This window comes from Anguilla anguilla, chromosome 16, assembly GCF_013347855.1.
Source record: "Anguilla anguilla isolate fAngAng1 chromosome 16, fAngAng1.pri, whole genome shotgun sequence".
In the NCBI taxonomy this organism is placed as follows: domain Eukaryota; kingdom Metazoa; phylum Chordata; class Actinopteri; order Anguilliformes; family Anguillidae; genus Anguilla; species Anguilla anguilla.
The window spans coordinates 5,427,644-5,446,469 of record NC_049216.1 but is presented as its reverse complement, the minus strand read 5'-3'; the positions used below and the strand labels follow the sequence as shown (position 1 = coordinate 5,446,469).

At 43.0% G+C, this 18,826-nt stretch overlaps 1 protein-coding gene across 1 annotated transcript in view; it reads left to right on the top strand.

The window, feature by feature from the left end:
* The first annotated feature begins 4,188 nt into the window (after positions 1–4,188).
* LOC118215059 (C-Jun-amino-terminal kinase-interacting protein 1-like) overlaps positions 4,189–18,826 on the top strand; it is a 60,378-nt gene continuing 45,740 nt past the window's right edge. The window contains exon 1 of the mRNA XM_035395468.1: positions 4,189–4,533. Coding sequence (XP_035251359.1) covers positions 4,451–4,533 — 83 coding nt within the window. The 5' untranslated portion in view covers positions 4,189–4,450. The remainder of the gene's footprint in view (positions 4,534–18,826) is intronic.

Here is an 18,826-nt window from a genome sequence, read left to right as displayed (position 1 = left end):
TTGTTATTATTATTTTATTTTTATTTTTTTTAGAGATCGCTGCAATTTAATAATATCAAATTAGTGTGATGTTCCTCCTTAAAAAATAAAGTCCCGCCCACATGTGTTTTTACACTGTTATCTGTATCGAACGTGGGAGGTGGCTTTTACATTAATTTTTTTCCCCCTCCATATTCATTTTATAAACTTGTGAAATGGATGTATTCTCTCTTGTTGTGTTTGTTTTTACGCAATTTGTAAAGTGTAAAATACTTCTTTTTGTTTTTCCTAATTAAATGCAGCTTCTGTAAGTAACCTACAAGTGACTCTGGTGTCTGTGATTGGAGCGTTTGCGCATTGGGGGGGAACTGCTGTGATTGGATAAATGAGTTTCGACTGCACGGTGGCTTGTTCTGGGATATAGATGAGTTTTATAAAGGAATGTTATTTAGAGCTTTCAAATCAGTCTTGTTGTTAAAGGTTGCAGGTTTGATTCCCAGGTCAGTAATTGTACCCATGAGAAAAAGTTCTTAATCCAGTTCACTTTAGTATATACCAAGCCAGGCATGGGTCGGTAATGAGATGATCTTGACCAAAAATATAGTTTTGAAAATATTGTGGTCCTCTAAAATGCGCTGTGTAAAACCACTGTAGGTAAAAATAAAAATAAAATTGGAAGTGGGACAAAGTCTCTGATTATTGATATGCGACAGAGATGTGTATGAGAGCAGCGCCATCTGCTGTCATTGCAGAATATTGAATCTTACCTGCTAGTTATTGACAATTCAGATTTTTTGGGTTGTGCATTAACTTCACGACTTAAAACTCTCGGTATTCCATGGAAATGGGTCCCGGCCTGTGCCTGTAGCCATTTAAACTGATATGTTTAACGTTTATTATATATATATATATATATATTAATGTTTGCTTTCCCTGGATTGAATGCGTTTAGCAAACAATTCCTACCACTAGGGGGCAGCTTTACTATTTGAGCATTCGATCAAGCGTCAGATGCGCAAACTAGTTTTAAGTTTAAATATAAAATATTCCATTTCAATATATATTGAAAAATAATGAGATTCACATTGAAATGCGTGGTCTGTAATTCACGGTGATAACCCAGTGGGAACGTTTCTGTTGTACTGAGTTTTAGGTAGCCTAATGTTTGGCTGAGTCAGGTCTAATGCAGTATCATGGCGCTTCGGCCTTTTCTGGCCCTTACGATATGACCCTGTTGGATTGCTTACTGATTGTACAGAAGCCTTCATATGGAAAATGGCCCACTCGGGTAATCGAATCCAGTCGTCAGAACTTCGTGGGATGAACATGCAGCGCGAGTGAGTACCTAACGGCGATTGTTGCGTAATTAATGCGATTCTGCGTTGTTTAATGCTCGCTGTCGGCACCTGATCTCATTGACGCGAGCCGTGCTGGACCGTTGCGCTCCGATTCTAATCGTGCTCCGGTAAATCTTCTGCGTTAATGATGTCACATCACCTTCAAATTAAGATTCTTAATTTTCCTGGAGCAAAGACCCGTTTTGCTACCTGAAAATTGCAGGTGTGTCAGATGCTTCGAAGACCTCGAGACCCCTTTGCGAAAATTAAGGTTGCTGAAAAGACTGCTGGAACGACTCTGCCGGTCCTTCTCCGTTTGTTTTTAACCTGTTTTTGTTCGAGTATTGCCTCAGCGATGTGAAATCATGAAATGTGAAATTGGCTTTGCACGTCGACTTGATGACCTCGGTGTAAGCGATTCCAAGGGCCCTTACTAACTGTGGCCCTCAAAAAAGTGTGCTGTAATAGTGCAGGGATGGGGAGGCCTGGGGTGGTGGAACTCAAAGTGAGATGTTTTCACAGAGCCCAACATCCCAGGTGCCTTCAATGTCAAGTTGCTCGTCGTCTGGAAAAGCCGGTCATTCACAGACCAGTCATTTCTGTTCCATCTAGTTAAGTCCACGTAGTGGTGTAATTGTCCACGTTCGGAATGAACAGACCAATGATATGATATAGACAACAAAAAAAAATTTAAATAAAGAAAAAATAATTTTTTTTATATTATTTTTCTCAGTGACACTGTTGTAAATCTGCTGATTTATAGCTAATGGAGCAATGATGGTTGTGATGTGATGGTTGACCCCCAGATACCAAACATTGCTTAAGTAGCCCACTTTTCATTTGACATAATTCAATATAACCCTAATAGAAAGTAGAGAGCATTAAACTATGAATGAGCAGATACAGAGAGCAAATTGGCATGAAGGCGAACAGTCATTTTCCTGCCAAGACATCACTGGTAAAAATTTAATGAGTAATTAGGTAACCTATTGCCAGTGAAGCTTCAGTAAGGAAACCAGGCATATTTCAGCAAAACTGATTTATCTGCATATTGAACAGGCTAATTAAAGATACAGTACTGGAAGTTGTTGAGGAGTCCAAGATTAACCAATTCACCTGGGAGTCATCCTGTACCATACATATTTTGAAAAGTTGGCAATCATCCATAACATCAATTTTTTTCCAGTTTTTATTTATTTATTTGTTTTACATTTTAAACTAATTGCAATGTGGCCCTTAAATGTGTGCAGACATATTCAAATTTGTCTCACATGCTTCTAACTGGTTGTTGTAAACTTGTTTCTATAGATTTATGTGCTGTTTTCTCACTTTGAGCACCTGCCTCTCAAAAGCTCTCTGCACAGCCCTGGTCTTCATTATAATTAATTTCATTGTTTTTTTAATTATTATTATTATTATTATTATTATAGTTTTGTTGTTACTTATAAGCCTTATCCCCCCAATCATTTATGGCACTGTATTAAAACGGCATTTGTATTAAGGTAGATTCATATCAGAATTAATCCTTTTGTGCAGTGTGGGGTGTGTACAATATGAGTCATCCCCTCTCCTTGACAGTTTCCCCTCTAAAAAAAGAAGGGGATGAAGTCAAACGTCACTCGTCACTCGTCACTGAAACGGCATTGCCCCCCGGAGCACCATTACAGCCCAGGTGAGCAAGCTTTGCGCATGTATGAGTGTGTCAGGACATTAAGTGGGGGATGGTTTGTGTGGTATCAGCACGTGACACCACTGGCCCATATCCATGTAGTGTCCCTCGGAGAGAACATAATGTACGGGAAGTCCCAAGTTAATTTGCGTATACGACAAATACACTTACTGCATAAATGCGAACACTATCTAATTTCCAGTGTCATACAATACATTGGCCCTGAGCAAACAAGATGTACAAAATCCCAGTACTAGCTATCGTCGTCGTCGCATGAATTTACGGCCTCCCGTTCCCCCATTGTAGAGGATTCAGACAATTCCAGGCTCCCAAAAGACTGATCTGAAATCACAGTCACAAATCGTTCATTTGCCGACGGCTACCAGCGAGTAATTTCGCCTTTTGACCACATAACGTCTCCCTTCTCACCATCACAGTAACTCCCGCCTGAAAAACGTACACTTTTAATTTCATGTCTGGCGTGCTTGCTTCCTTCGTTTTGTTTATTTTTGCGCACAGCCCTCTCCGTCCCATCCATAAGATCTTTGAGAAAATGGATCTATGGCTACAGGACTATAAAGGGTTACTGTATGGTAAAGTCGAGGTAATTTCTCAGAGAACAGCCCTGGGTGCACTTTAGATGCACTGTCTGAGAGAATGGGCTTTTACGGCCTGATGAAAGTACCTGCCAAGTTAAATCTTAAGCAGTCCTGCTGTTGATGCTATGTCTCTGATGGATATCAGCTGTAAGATATGGCAAAGTTCTAAATGTAAATCAATACCTAGCCTAAATATAAAGTCTCACTTCAGTTGTAACAAGGTCAAATTTTTTCAAGAGTGGTCATTATCTTGAATCATATTTCATTTCATTCCGTAGGTAGTCTACATACCTCCCAGACAGATGTTTTGTCGCCACATTCCCAAGATTAGGCTATGTCGCCAAAAACTATAATTAAGGGACGAGGAATAGAATATTTAACTGAACCTTTGCGTTCAATTACACTTTATAGAAATATTTTCGTGCTGATTAAGCTAACTAATAAACGACGTAGCCTATGTAGGAAATAGTGTAGGCTAGCCTACTTCGTATAAACTGATTGTATATTTTCTCGATAAATTAAACGCTTTTTTGTTGACTATTGAACGTTTTTTTATCTCTTTGAAAAAAATCTCAACAAGTCAGATGAAAAAATGTATTTGGCTGTTCGATTTGGCTACCCGGCTGGCGGGTGTCCTCCAGAAATGGCCAACGCATTAGGTTACACTCTGTGTTTATTTCCCATTGGATTTAGCTTCATAAGTGCAGCTACGTATTTGTTTTTTAGAGAACTGAGGCGTTTGTTCCTCGCCTATCGCGTCCCCCAACGTAGGCTATTTGCCCTCCAGTACTGTTTGGGTCTCATCGCATCATTGTATTACGCCACTACTTTGTCGGAGGTATCACATGGATGAATAGGGGCACGGAATGGCGGGTAGAGATAAAGGAAAACCCCCATCATCTGACACTCCTTTCCTGAGCTTGCGGATTGTCTCTTCTCCCAGTTTCAGGTAAGGACGTTTGGGGAATAATTGTGCACGACGATATTTGTGTTTTCGAGCATCTCTGGCCGGGGTGGAGTTTAAATTGAATCTGAGTTGCTTTACGCTGTCAGGTAGGCTAATGCTCGCCACTGCAGATAAGGACTGTTGCTCGTAATGCCTGCTGGCTTGAGCAAAGCGCTGGCAGTCGTCCGCTTACTGACGTAATGTGTAGTTGATTAATGCACAAAATAAGCTCACGGTTGAAGACCGAAAGGAAATTGTTTAGTTTTGTTATGTTTGCTGCCGTTAGTGTGCACATTTCAGGGCGTCGTCTTATCTTTAGGTGAAGATACATTTAGCATGCAACCCCATCAAAGTAGCTTACTAAATTGTTAGGGAAAGCAGGGCATTTTGTGTGGAAGTTGCCTGATTTTACAATAAATTAATAAACAAATACATTAAAGTTGATTAAATATTTTAATTAAAATGCACTCTCCAGATTCTTCCATCCGCTTCTGTGTCGCCTAGACATACTGCCAGTGTGTCCTGATTATTTATTTATTTTTATTTTTTAGTTTAACATGTTTCAGCTAAGCCTAGCATACCTTGGGCTACATCGCTGGGCGCACACTACCCGGTGAAATACTATAGTAATACAGTACTGTTACGTTACGCCTTCATTTTACGCATTAAGAGATCATAGAAAGGTGTGTGTGTATATATATATGCTTGCATACACACACACACACACACACACACAGTATGTATGGGGGGCTAACCTAATGCCGAATGCGGTCTTGGTTGAAGGTCTGTAATGTCCAAAAGAATCATTCTGAAGTCCAGTGCCAGTAGCACTCCAAAATTGTAAGGAATGTCATCTTGTTTAATTATGCTATTAAATAAAAAATGTAGTTATTTGTACAACTATTTCCACAACATTTTTTTTCATTCAGCAGCACTGTGAGCAGGTAATATTTACGCTAGAAGAAAAGTGCTAGAGGTTAGGGGATTGGAGTTCCGTGAGTTTAAATCACGTAATTCCTACTGCAGCGGCGCTGTTTTGAGCTGTTGCCTCAGTAAAATCTGGTGTCATGGGCGAACCACGGAATACACACATTTTATGGAGAAGGCAAGTTCCCCATGGGCATCCAGACACCCATTAAGCCAACAAATGACATTAAAAGGCATAAAATGGATGAGACCTCCACTTAAAGAGGAGTCAGATGGGTTTGAGAATCACAGGTCCTCCAGCTCGTATTTCACGAGTGCATTAAAAGAGGAGTCCAGCACCAGGGATAATAAAATGGAGATTGGACAGATGTGATGTCACACCTAACCTTGTGGGTTAAAAAGGAAAACTCCACCAATAATAGAGCATGTTGGCAACAACAACCAATGGAAATTTATGGTGATTAGTGAATACTTTCTGGCTACTTCCTGATCATTTTTGTATTTATATCATGGAAAGTACCAACAAATCGATGTTGGCCTTCTATCGGTTGTTACCTATTGTCTTTTGAAATGTTTGAATTCAGTGTTTTTATCACATTATGAGTTGGAAATGATCTCCAGTAATAAGCCATAGCTAAGATGATTTCCGATGTGTCACAAGTACACTCATTGGTCACTTTAGTAGCTGTGCCTGCTCCTTTCCGCAAATAGCAAACAGTGAATTATTTGGCTGCCACTGTTTGTGTCACTAACTGCATATGGGCACCTGGTTTTCTGACACCACTGATGCAACAAGTGGCATAACTGTAGATGCTAAATGACACATAAAATATGCATGTTTATGGTTACTGGCATAAACATTCATGAATGTCTGTGTTTATGAGTGTCTACGTCTAGCGTTCAGTAAGGTGCTATGCAGTGATTATCGCGAAGTGTTATTGCTCTTTTGAAGAAACTGTTACAGTAAAAGTTTTGTTTAGCTGCTTTGAAATGGGCGGGGCTTGGCCTCGTGGAGGCCTGGCTCCTGATTGGTGCACTGGCCCCGTGAGAGTTTTGTCCCCAGTATAATCGCCTCGGAGCCTTTTCCCACCTTGGCGCGTTCTGCTCAGTCTTCCGCAGTCATGCAGGAGCCTCTGGTATTATAAGCACTGGAAGCCTCCCAGCTTTGGACAGCTGCGGAGGTGCTTTTAAAAATAACCTCCCTCGGGCCAGCCTCAACAAAAAATGAAAAATGCATTTTTTTTATTTATTTATTTATTTATTTATTTATTTATTTATTTATTTATTTATTTACTTACTTACTTACTTACTTACTTACTTACTTACTTACTTACTTACCTACTTACCTACTTACTTATTTGCACTTAGAATGTCTTCCATAATGATGAGGTTTTTTTTTTTTTTTTTTAAATATTGAAGTCTTTGTTTAATGTTTCTTGGTGAAGGATTTTTGCACCATTGCCAATTTCACATATTCATGGAGCACTGTTGAGAGACAGGCAGGCTTAATTTCAGAAATTTAGTTTCATTTGTGCTTTTGTTTCAGATGGTCAATGGCATGCCTGCCTGAGGCACATTCAATTCTGTGCATATGCTGTTTCACTACGTTAGTTTATCTCCACGCATTTTAATGCTGTTCTTGTTCTGATGCAGTTTGTTCCGGCATGTGGTAGAGGCTAAATATTTGGAGAGCATTTGGCATTATTAAACACTCAGGCCTAACTCTTTATAGCTGTAAAGCTGTCCTGTTATCTCAAATTAAACACATCTATGGATAAACCTAGGAGTACGGTTAGCGGAGTCTGATAAGCAAAGGTAGTCGATATGGATTTGCGTCATACTCCCATCCTGTCCCACAGTCAAACCCTGGTCACGTCCTTACATTTTCAAATTCCTAAATATATATAGCGTAGCACAGTTCTCGCCAGGCGTTGGTACTGGGCTGTCACTTCCAAAAGGGGGGAGAAATGACCATTCCCTGCCTGAAGGTGTTGACCTAACGCGCAGAGCTGCGGGCTAATCCCTGGGGGTGGTTAGATTTCGTACATGGTGGGATCCCGTCAGGGCCTATGGGCCTCTGTCCCAGCCGCTGAGCCAGCAGTGAAGTGCAGAGTGAGAGGGGCTTGGCTCCTGGGAAGCGGGCTGGCCGGGCAGCCCTCGGTACACCTTTCAGGTTGTTCGTCCGTTTGAAGGGAGCCCTCCCTTATGGAAACAGGATATGTTAAGAAATATGTGGTCATGACGATGGTTAGGGAACTGGGCTTGTGACTCAAAGTTTGTGGGTCTGATTGGTGACTTGGTACGGTGGTTGGATCCTTAATTAACGTGAATTGTATTTTTAATTTTTTTTTAAAGAGAATGTGTAACTCGCTCTGGATGAGAGTGTATTCTAAATGCCATGATTGTATATTGTTCCCCCCCCCCCAATCTCTGATGTCATAATACTTTACACAGAAATATTATTATTATTATTTCTGAAAAAAAGTGGATATTTATCATATACAACAGTATATTGTATTTCTGTAAGGGCTTGATCCCCTACTTTAAGTGGGACTTCGCTGAGCCTCCAGGCTTCATCCACTGTGCTTCGGTAACACGTTGCTGCATTACCATAAAAGAAGAAAAATGAAACGCATTCGTATTTTCGGTTAGCAGATTCCAGTGTTGCCGTGGTCTCGGACACGAGTTGGCACCTGACAATTTACTACAGCATGACGTCACAGCTTGAGAAGAAATAAAGCATGCGATTAATTCCCTTCACTGAGCACTGTTGGTTATTAGGCTAGTTCAGAGGGCTAATGGTGTCTTATTCTTCAAAACCTACGGTCGATCTACCCCCCCTGTACCCCAGAAAATGACTTTTTTTGTATCTTACAGTGAACGATGCCTTCACTTCCCCACCCCCTTCCCCCCTCTCTTTCTCTTTTTGAGTCGGTGCCACTTAGTCGTGTGTTTAAATGATCCCTCTCGTACCTTCCAACAGTTCCGTTGTATCTCAGATTGGTAAACAGGCGGCAGGCGTTGCGCGGTGCATTTTAACGACTCAAACGGCGAAGCCGACAGCCGATTTTTTTCTCTTTATTGACTTTAGCGCATTAAATGAAAGCAGTGGCGAAGACTTTCCGCTCTTAAGGTGAACGCAGAATCTTAATGGGGTTTGCAGACACGCATCTTGAGGCCAAAGTTGCGGCTGTAATTAGTGTGAACCGGGCCTAAACTAACAGGAGACGAGGAGCAGAGCGGCAGCACTGGGCCGTTAGACATTAATAATCCTCGACAGGATTACGCGGGCGGAGCGTGCAGTTACATTGCGGACAGTATGAAACCCAGGCTTGTCATGAGAGTGTCCATGCCACTCAGCCAACCCAGGCTTGTCATTTACCTACAGTCCAGAGACTATATATAAGCGCACACACACACACACACACACACACACACACACACACACAAAAAAAAAAAAAATATATATATATATGTATGTTTTTTAATTTTTTATAAAAAATGCCAAATGTCAAAATTACTTAGGTCGGGCCCAGCGGAAGTGATTTTGACCAATGACATTTTAGCTTATAACCCAGCTTGTGATTGGACGATTGCTTCGAAATTTGGTACAAAAACCCTATGTGCCCTGTGGCTCTTCTAAGTGATATGGCGCTAACACTCCCAGTGAGAATAAATAAAAGGCATGGGACTTATATCTGCTGTGATATTGACTGGTTCTGCCCTCTTAAGGGGGTTTTTTCTTGCCACTATCACCCTAGGCTTGCTTTTGTGGGGGTTTAGGCCCTTGTCCATTGTAAGACGCATTGTAACAAATGTAAAATGCAGTGCGCTGTACAAATAAGATAGATTTGACCGCTTCATTCACAAAAGAGGGACTATGCCAAAGATGTGTGCTTAGGCAGTTGTTTGTACAGTAAAAAAAAAAGATTGCAAATAATATCCTCTGATGACCTGGCAATTCATTTTTGTCCCCTGTAGGGGACATAAGTCTCTGGTCTTGATCTTGTGAACCACATAATCTGCTGTGCTGAAACACACGACACAAGGGGCAATGAGTAAAATAAAATAAGTAATATATTTCGAAAATATTTTCACTGCAGCATGTTTTTGTCATCCGGTACACTTGTATAATGTCCAAGAAATAAAAAGCTGTAAATAAAATGAATCAATCATGAGACTGTATTAATGAAATGACCAGCATGTCGAAGCTGGTCGCATCCTTAGAGGACAGTTGGGGATCTTGCAGGTCTATAGAATCTGTAATATGACCTTGTTTGGCTCAGCAGTACATAGCTGGGGGGAGTCAGGGGGACGGTGGTTTTCCGCACAGCAATGGATCATGGGAGGGTGTGATGTAAAGCACTGGGTCAAGGTCACTGGTGACATGTAATACAATACTGCAAACCGAGTGGCATTCCTTCGGTGTGCAAGGACACTGTGTTCTTGGGTGCAGTATGGGTTCGGAGCTGATGTCAGTGAATGTAGATTGATTCTTTTCCAGAATCAATTCCGTTGTGTTTTAGCTTCAGAATATATATTGCTGTGTAATCTAGCACTATCTTTCAAAAATCTGTTGTTCCCAGAGTGCTTATTAGTCAATCTATTTATTATACTAAAGGCTAAATTGTTTGAAAAGAGTTGATGCGTTAGCTGATAGTTCTCATGTGTCATGTTCTTTATTAAACATCTTTTTATTTGAGTTAATTTTTTATTCGCTAATTCTCTTAACCAGTTGATGTGGCGACTGTCAATTAAATCTGACCAGAGCACGCTAGTTCTCGATATAGAAGGCTGCGAAAGGACACTTGATAATTGACCCCTGTGGACCAGGCAGACATCTATGTTTCTGCTACCTCCTGCCTAAATTTAAGGACTATAGAATTAAATAAATACAATGATCAACAATTAGGTTGCAGCCATAGTAAAATCTTTGTTTGTTCTGGCCCTCCAGTGATGGAATGAACCCCCCCCCCCTTCATTCAGGACAGCAGGAACCCTGCCCATCTTCTACTGCAGACTGCAGAACAACCCTCAGCAGCTGTCCTCTAAGACTTTAAATGAGCACCTGAAGCTTCTTTGTGATATTGCACTGTTGTGTTTCTGAGAGTCCAGTTATGTAAGTCTTATCTTATGCAATGTATTTGGTAGACCACACTTGGAGTATTGTGTGCAGTTCTGGGGACCGTACTACAAGAAATATGTAGGGGCTCTGGAAAAGGTTCAAAGAAGGGCAACCAAAATGATTCCTGGTATGAAAGATAAAAGCTATGAGGAAAGACTTAAGATGTTTAATCACTTCAAGCTTAGTAAAAAGAGACCTAGTGGGGATTTGAGGCTTTTAAATTCATAAAGGGGATTAACAAGGTGAACTACAAGAGATTTTTCCGGTTCTGTTAGTAGAACGAGGGGACATAAATTGAAGTAAATTTCGCGCAGACATTATGAAGCATTTTTTTCCTGCAGAATAGTGTGAAATGTGTGAAATAGCCTGCCAGGTCACGTAGTAGAGGCAGAATCTCAGGGGGTTTTCAAGACCAGGCTTGATACAGTGTTTCTGTAGGTGCTATCTAGCGTGTAGGTAATCAGAGCACTAGGTACAATTTAGTTAGGAAAATGGCGGGCATTGTTTGGCCGAATGGCCTGTTCTCCTCATTATGTTGTGTTGTGTTATGATTTAAGTTTTCTGTATGGAAGTGAAGCACACTGGTGTAGTGTTGAGGACAGCGTTTATTGTATGGAGATAAAATTCGCCTGTACAGTATACTGCTTGGTTTAACGCCACCCTGTACGACGCGGTGCCCGTAATGCGCTGGGTGTGGTACCGTTTCCTGCATCACGCCTTCGAATACGCCAGCCGCGTTTCGGGAACTGATATGAGTTCAGCCTCTTTGATCTGTACCTGAAGGACAACCTGTCAGAGATTTTTTTTTTTGGTCTTTCATTCAGACAGCCCCTGACTGGAAAAAGGGGGGGAGCCAGAGTCTGTGAAGAGGAACCAGGCTTTGCTGCTGTAATATGTCAGGTTATGATTTCAGCAGATAGTTTCTTTTTTTTTTTTTTTTTTTAAAGCACGGCAAGCTTCAAAACAATCATTTACATCCGAGGCGTTATCGGCGAGGTTGCCATGGAGACTGCAGCAGGGAGACTGACAGCGAGGAGGAGGATTGTTTTTATTTATTTATTTATTTATTTATTTATTTATTTATTTATTATTATTGTTGAGAAGACTACAAATGACATCTCAGAAGGCCTGAAGGAGGTAAAGAAATCTCACAGGTTTCTGGCCAGATCTCGTGCATCAAGGTTTCCAAGCTTCCGAGCAGGCCTAGATGCCGAGCTTTGACATCCGGCTATCGTTACTTAATTTTATTATTTAATTTTTTTTTTTTACTGTCAGTATTCCAGTTTCTCTTTGGGACTCCCTTCTCTGCCTCTCTTCTCCAATCAAACTCGCTCCCTCTGGGAGGTGCAGAAGCATTGCGCTCGTAATTGTATTAACCCCAGACCCAATTTCACTCTGCTTGTGCAGTTAACTGTTTGGTATTGATTTGTGAAGCTGGGAGCTACCACAGCATGCTGTACCCATGAACTATCCTTGTATCTTTACCAAATTCTTCAGGGTGTAGGCGCTGCTTCTGCCCAATTATGAGTGTTGTGATTTTGCCATGCATTCTTTGCACGGTGGCTATTCCTGTTCCTTATATGCTTTGGAGTTGACTGATGCACGTACAAAATGCCTGAGCGCTCTTATCAATTGTCATTGCTCACCTTCTCCGTCAGCTTTCTGCAGACTCTATAGACTAACCAGATGGTCAGCTTCCGGTGTCTTTTTGTGCAGTCTCCTTCTGAATTACAGGAGGCATCGGAGCTTTGTGACAGTCCAAAACAGCATTTACAACAGTACTGCCCCATAATGAATATTCCTAAAATGCTCATTTGGGGAATTCTTTGGCTTCATTGATAGAGGGTTGTCTTTCGCTGTTAAAATATGCGGCGCTGAGAATCTGGCTGTTTTACAGAATCTGTGTGGTGACCTCACGGAATTAACGCTCGGCAAGCTACATTCCTCACTGCTCGCACCCTCTCAAAGTAATTTCCGTGAAGAGCAGGCCGATGCTTTGCAGCGTGTGTGAAGAATTAGTCTTTATGAGGTCATTATGAGCTGTTCACACACTGTTAGGGTCTCTAAACAAGTATGACAATCTATATTGGCTGTTCGCCTGGGTAAATTCATCTTCGTTTTTGGTAATACTGTCTTATTTGGCAGGGCCCATTTAAATAATTGCATAGTCTGATTTGGCAATATGTTTTCAAGGGCAAATTTGTATTATCTGACATTATGTATTTAAGGGGGAAATGCTTTTTCGCAGTAGCTCATTAAGGATAATACCATTATGTAGCTGTAAGTATTGAGGGTATAACAGTTATTTGGAGTGACGTGTATTTCATGGTAAAATTGTGTGAGTTCTTTTCTTGTCTTGTTTTCTTGTTATTTCCAGAAAATGACTGCCTTTTTTTTCTGATTTGCATTGCATTACATTACAGGCATTTAGCAGACGCTCTTATCCAGAGCGACTTACACAACTTTTTACATAGCATTTTACATTGTATCCATTTATACAGCTGGATATATACTGAAGCAATTCAGGTTAAGTACCTTGCTCAAAGGTACAACGGCAGCGTCCTACCTGGGAATCGAACCTGCGACTTTTCGGTTACAAGCCCAGTTCCTTATCCACTGTGCTACACTCCGTCCTAATATGTTTTCAAGGGCAAATTTGTATTATCTGACATTATGTATTTAAGGGGGAAATGCTTTTTCGCAGTAGCTCATTAAGGGTAATACCATTATGTAGCTGTAAGTATTGAGGGTAAAACAGTTATTTGGAGTGACATGTATTTCATGGTAAAATTGTGTGAGTTCTTTTCCTTTTCTTGTTATTTCCAGAAAATGACTGCCTTTTTTTCTGATTTGCATTACAGGCATTTAGCAGACGCTCTTATCCAGAGCGACTTACACAACTTTGACATAGCATTTTACATTGTATCCATTTATACAGCTGGATATATACTGAAGCAATTCAGGTTAAGTACCTTGGTACAACGGCAGCGTCCTACCTGGGAATCGAACCTGCAACTTTTCGGTTACAAGCCCAGTTCCTTACCCACTGTGCTACACTCCATGACGTGTATTTCATGGTGAAATTATGTGAGTTCTTTTCCTATTCTTGTCTTGTTTTCTTGTTATTTCCAGAAAATGACTGCTTTTTTTGTTGTTGTCTGAGTTGCGTTTCTGAATGCTTTGTCGTCCGGCCCCCTCCTCCTCCCCCTGTGCTTTGCATGCAGAGGGTTTAATGGAACACAGAACGAAGGGTCTTCTCATTGCCTCTCGGAGCAAATGAGCCGTTCTGCTCACGCCCCCTCCAAACGAACGCTCGGGGTGTTTCAGCGCTGGTTAAACGGGCGCGGCCTCTCTTCCATGCGCGACAAATCGCTGGGCCGTCTAATCCTGCTCCCGGAGTCCTCCGGTCCTGGTTCTCACTCCGGCCCTAATGTGGCACACCTGATTCTGCTAATTAGCAGCTCAACCTAGCTGTTGAGCGAGGTGTGCTTTGTTTGGGCTGGAGTGAAAACCTGCAGGACTGTAGATCTCCCGGACCAGGATTGGGGTGGCCCTGCCGCACAGAGAGCTGCTGAGGAGGGGAGAGAACGATGCTGTCGCTGCGAGGTCAGCTATTAGACTTCACACAGGGGAGGGTGAGAAGGCCCACGGTATCATTCTTTAATTAGGAGGGCCTTCCAGCCAAGACACAAGACATGTTTGGGAGAGCATATCAAAAAAAGTAATTTCTTATCACTTTTCCTTTCTTAATCTCTGTTGTGTGCAGTTCTTTTCTAAAAGAAGAAAAAAAAAGAGAAGCTAATCACAATGTCATCACTCTCTGGCGTGCGGTATTCATCTTAACAGCGGTCGTGTGAAATTGTTGATTTTCCGCTCGACGAGTTGCCTGGGTGCGATGGTCTTGTGTTTATGCGTGAATCCAGGAGTGTAATGTTGAATCACCGGGTCTTTCTGGGAAAGGAGCCGTTGTGTAAATGAGTTCCGGGAATACGTGTATTCCTGAACATAAAGTGTTCCGCAGGGCCCTGAGCGAGAAGCTAACTGGTCTGATGTAGGCTTTCTTCTGTTTCATCTCTTCAGTTCTATTCGGTCAGTTACTTGGGTCAGGCCTGAAAGGGAAGTACTGTGGAGGCAGTTTGAATGATGTGGAGTACCTCTGCGTTTGTGCAGACTTCCAGTGTTTGACAGTGATTCTCTGAAACTGTCCAAATGTGCAGTTTCGCTGTAAGGTCTGGGCACTGACGTTTTACTGTGGGCTGTGCGCTGTTCTGTCATCCCACCACTAGGGGGAACACTCCTTCTCAATTCAGTTTATGGTCAGCAAGTGTTGTTTTCTGAAGCTTATCTTGCATAATTATTTTAATGTATTTATGTAATGTAAGCTTGGAATTCATTCAAAATGGTACTTTATATATTTTATATACGTTTTTGGAATTTAACTCCATTTGCCTTTAAGTGGCTGATTTTGGAACACTAGATTTATAAATATTATATTGACATATCCAGGCACTTAGCATGTGTTTGCTTTTGCACTGGTCCATCCAAGGTGTCTTTTAAACATCTAGGCATACGTATGTGGTCTGTGTGCCTTGTGGATCCTATGGTCTCTAGACAGTGCAGCGAACATTTTCTGCAAAAATGACTTTGCTTGACAAGTCCGATCAAAACAAAACAAAAAAAAAAAAATGACATGCTTGTCACTCATCACACCATCCAGTGAAGTGCTATACATCACGTAGCAGGCATGCTCAACAGCATGGAATATTGAGTCGTAATCTCGCTGTAGCAGGGTCCAAGGATCACTAGAGTTGAAAGATTTATAGTAAAATGCCCTCTCTCAGAGTTGATTTAACCCTGAACATTTTACTGTGCTGTAAATGCAGTCAACTGCAGTAACTGGGTCCAGTGGGGGAGAAAAAAATAAAATAAAAACCTTCAGCTCGCTTCCAGGAAGTTGGCGCACGCATCCACATGGGGGTGGGGTTGCAGCTGAAAGCACGGGAATCTTTCTGGTACCGCCATTGATCATGACAGCCTCCCCCCCCCCATCCAGTATTTATGCTGGGCTCAGCCAGATATGATGTCACATCCTGTTTACAGTGTTCACAATGACTGAGGCTGACATGTCCTTGGAGCCACACAAAGCTCTCTCTCTCTCTCAGGAAAACGCTGCTGATGCTCTTTTCTTTGTTGGGATCATTACTGAGCTCTGTGAACGCTGACTGCAGAAGGCTGGTTTGCCTGGGCGTCGTGGGGGATCTCGCAATGCCTTGTACCTGCAAGCAGATCTTTCACAGATCTTTGTTGTCATTATACCTGGACCAGAGCTGTTACTGTCCACAGCTTTATAGAGCAGTGTCCAGGGTCCTCGAACCCAAGGATTGGCATTAAACTGGTATTTTAAATAGGTTTAGTGCCTGCGTGGGTGAAACTTTAAATAGTGTTACTCTCTGCGGGTAAGATGTGTGCCTGCTAAATGAATAAGAGATAAATATAGGCCAAAATAGAAATATATTTGAATTGAAATGAAGGAGAAGGTAAAGGGCCTTACTTTCGGAAAGAAAAAGCATTCGGGTTCGCCGTTGTTGTCAGCAGTTGAGAGCAACTCTGAACAGATTTTCTGTTGTTATCACCGCGCAGAATTCTGACCTGGCTCTCCTATAACTCTCAGCACTCTGAGAACATCATTTTGTCACCAAAGATTTTCTTCTGCGGTGATTTAACTTTTTTAACATTTCCTTGTAAAATCACTGATTAATCGCACTGCGTGTTAGCCTCATTTCAGCTCGCCCTAATTGTCCTTAACGATGCCTAATTTAATCCAGCGGCGGCTCCCTGTTCCGCCCGCGGGCCCCCGCCCCTTTTTAATGATGTCACACGGGATCGCATCCAGCCCGAAATAACCTTCTCCGGCTCGGATGGGGCCCCTCCCACTGAGCGGGTTCACTGGGAGGCGATGCTCTCTCCGATTGGCCAGGCGGCTCGTCCGTCAGCGTCGGCGTTGCCCGGGGATACAACGGAGGAGCACGCTTCGGAGCCAGGGAGCTAAACGAGCACCGTCCCCACCTGCGCCGACCTCTGCCGGTGTCCTCCTCCTCCTCCTCCTCCTCCTCGCCCCGTACGAGGATGCGGACCTCTTCGGCACAGTCGGTCGTCCGTTGATAGCAGGAACACCCCCCCCCCCCCCAACCCCACCCCCTCCCCAGCTGTGGAGTTTTCACAGAGAGGGGCGACCAGAGCCGGATCGATCCGGAACGTTAATAATAGACGAGCCTGGCTTTTTCGACGACGAGCTCCTTCCTTCCAGAGCTTAGCAATTAGTACTTTTCTTTCCGAAGAGGGCGGCGTATTTTTTAAAAAAATCCCCGGCTCGCGTAGTAATCGCGGTGGTCCTCGGTCAGCTTGAACGAACGCAAGACGACCGTCACGTCGTGCACCTGGAGCCAAGGGGGAGGAACGTTACGCATTAGTGCTCGTAACGGTGATAGCAGACCCTGGTACCCTGGGGCTGCTGCTTCTTCCTGGACGCGGAGACCGGCGGAGTTCGAAAGGCGCTCGGAGTTGCGATTGGTCCCGGCCGGCTCGGTCCCGCTGGCTTGCCTGGCTGATGCTGCTCAGGCTGACCATGGAGTCCAACGAGGAGGGCGAGGACTGGGTGGAGGACCAGTGGGAGAAATGGTAGGGGCTGCGTCTGGACTCGTCTCTCCGGGCAACGACCGAGAGTTTTTTTTTTTTTTTTTTGTTTTTTTACGGAGTCCCCCGTGACGTACCGTCGCTGTCCCGCGACCTTGTGCGGCGCTTTGCCGACGAGGCTCGCCCTTCGAGGAAAGAGGATGAATTTCGGCAAAAGAAAGAGAGGGGGAAAATAGGGGTTTGGGACCAGAAGCAACTGGTTTTGACTTACGACTTTGAGGGGATCTATGGGGCGAGGGTGAATTATGAATGGGAGCTGCATCCAAGCTGTGGGGACTTGAGGATAAGTCTAGGAGTCCAGAGTAAGATGCTGATGTGTTGAAAGTTGAATCCAGCCAGCATTGAGTTAGTGGTTTTGTCAGTGTGAGAAAGGTGCAGCCTTGGATAAATAGACGTATAAACAGATGGATAGATTGATGGGTGGATGGGTCTTTTGAGCAGCCAATGGGACGAGGTTAATAACTGTGGTGGAAGTGCTGGGCAAACGGAGCGTTGCGGTGTCTGAATGGATACGTGCAGGAGTGCAACGTGCCGTTGCGCCGTCGTACAAAGCAGCCGATTAGCGAGCCCATTAAGGCACAGAGGGAATGTGCACAACTGCGCTAATGACTTAATTAGCATCTTAATGCTCAGACTTGCACAGCGCGAGCGCGCTGCGAAAACGCTCGAAACCTTTTCACGGGGAGGGGAAAACGAGTTCTGATCAAGGGCAAGATTTAAGTGAGCGCACTTATGTTTGAGCAAGATTGGATTTTAATTGGAAATAACACAAGACTCTTAACCAATGTGTTGTGCGATAAAGCTGTCTCCATAAGCCTATAGGCTTTTCAAATGATGTGCTGCGTAGTGTGGCTTCATGGTTATAGTGAATTCAATATTAGCGTGATTGTATACAGGTAGAAAAGCTCAAGAGATTATGTGGACCTGTATTGGATATTGAGGTTTGCGTGATAAAAGAAGTGCACACACAATAGGTGTGTAAGAAGAGGACGTGCACTGTTTGTGCGTAAATTACGCTCAGCGTTAATTCCATGTTGACTTTGCTCTGGCAGTGTGGGTTAAGAATGTGTGAACAAACTGTGCTGAGCAGTGAACAGACCCTCATGAAGAATAAGCCAGGGCATTATGTTTGTGAACAGGTGCAGGAAGAAAACAAGAGAATGGAAAACTGCTTCTTTATTCATCAGCAGGCTCCATTATTCGCTGGCCATCGCCTCTTCTTGAGCTCATTTGCTTTGCTTTGGGTTTTTTTTTGTAGAGGGGTTGAGGCTTGTAGTACGATAATTCAATGTTACACTTTTGACAGATGTTTAAGTGCTGACTTGTTTGGTTTTGTTGTGTTTCTCTGACATAGTTGCGTCATGTTGTGTGACGTGCTGTTCGGATGTTTTGACATTGTTTGTGCGACGTTATCTTGGTAGGGCTGCGGGGATGTTGCTGTGCAGTGCATCGTGGGTGTTGAGCTATACCGTGCTTACAGAACAGATCTCTTTTGGCTAAGACAAGTAGCGTCCCCGGTTAAACAGTCATTCCCCACCATGTGCGTATTCC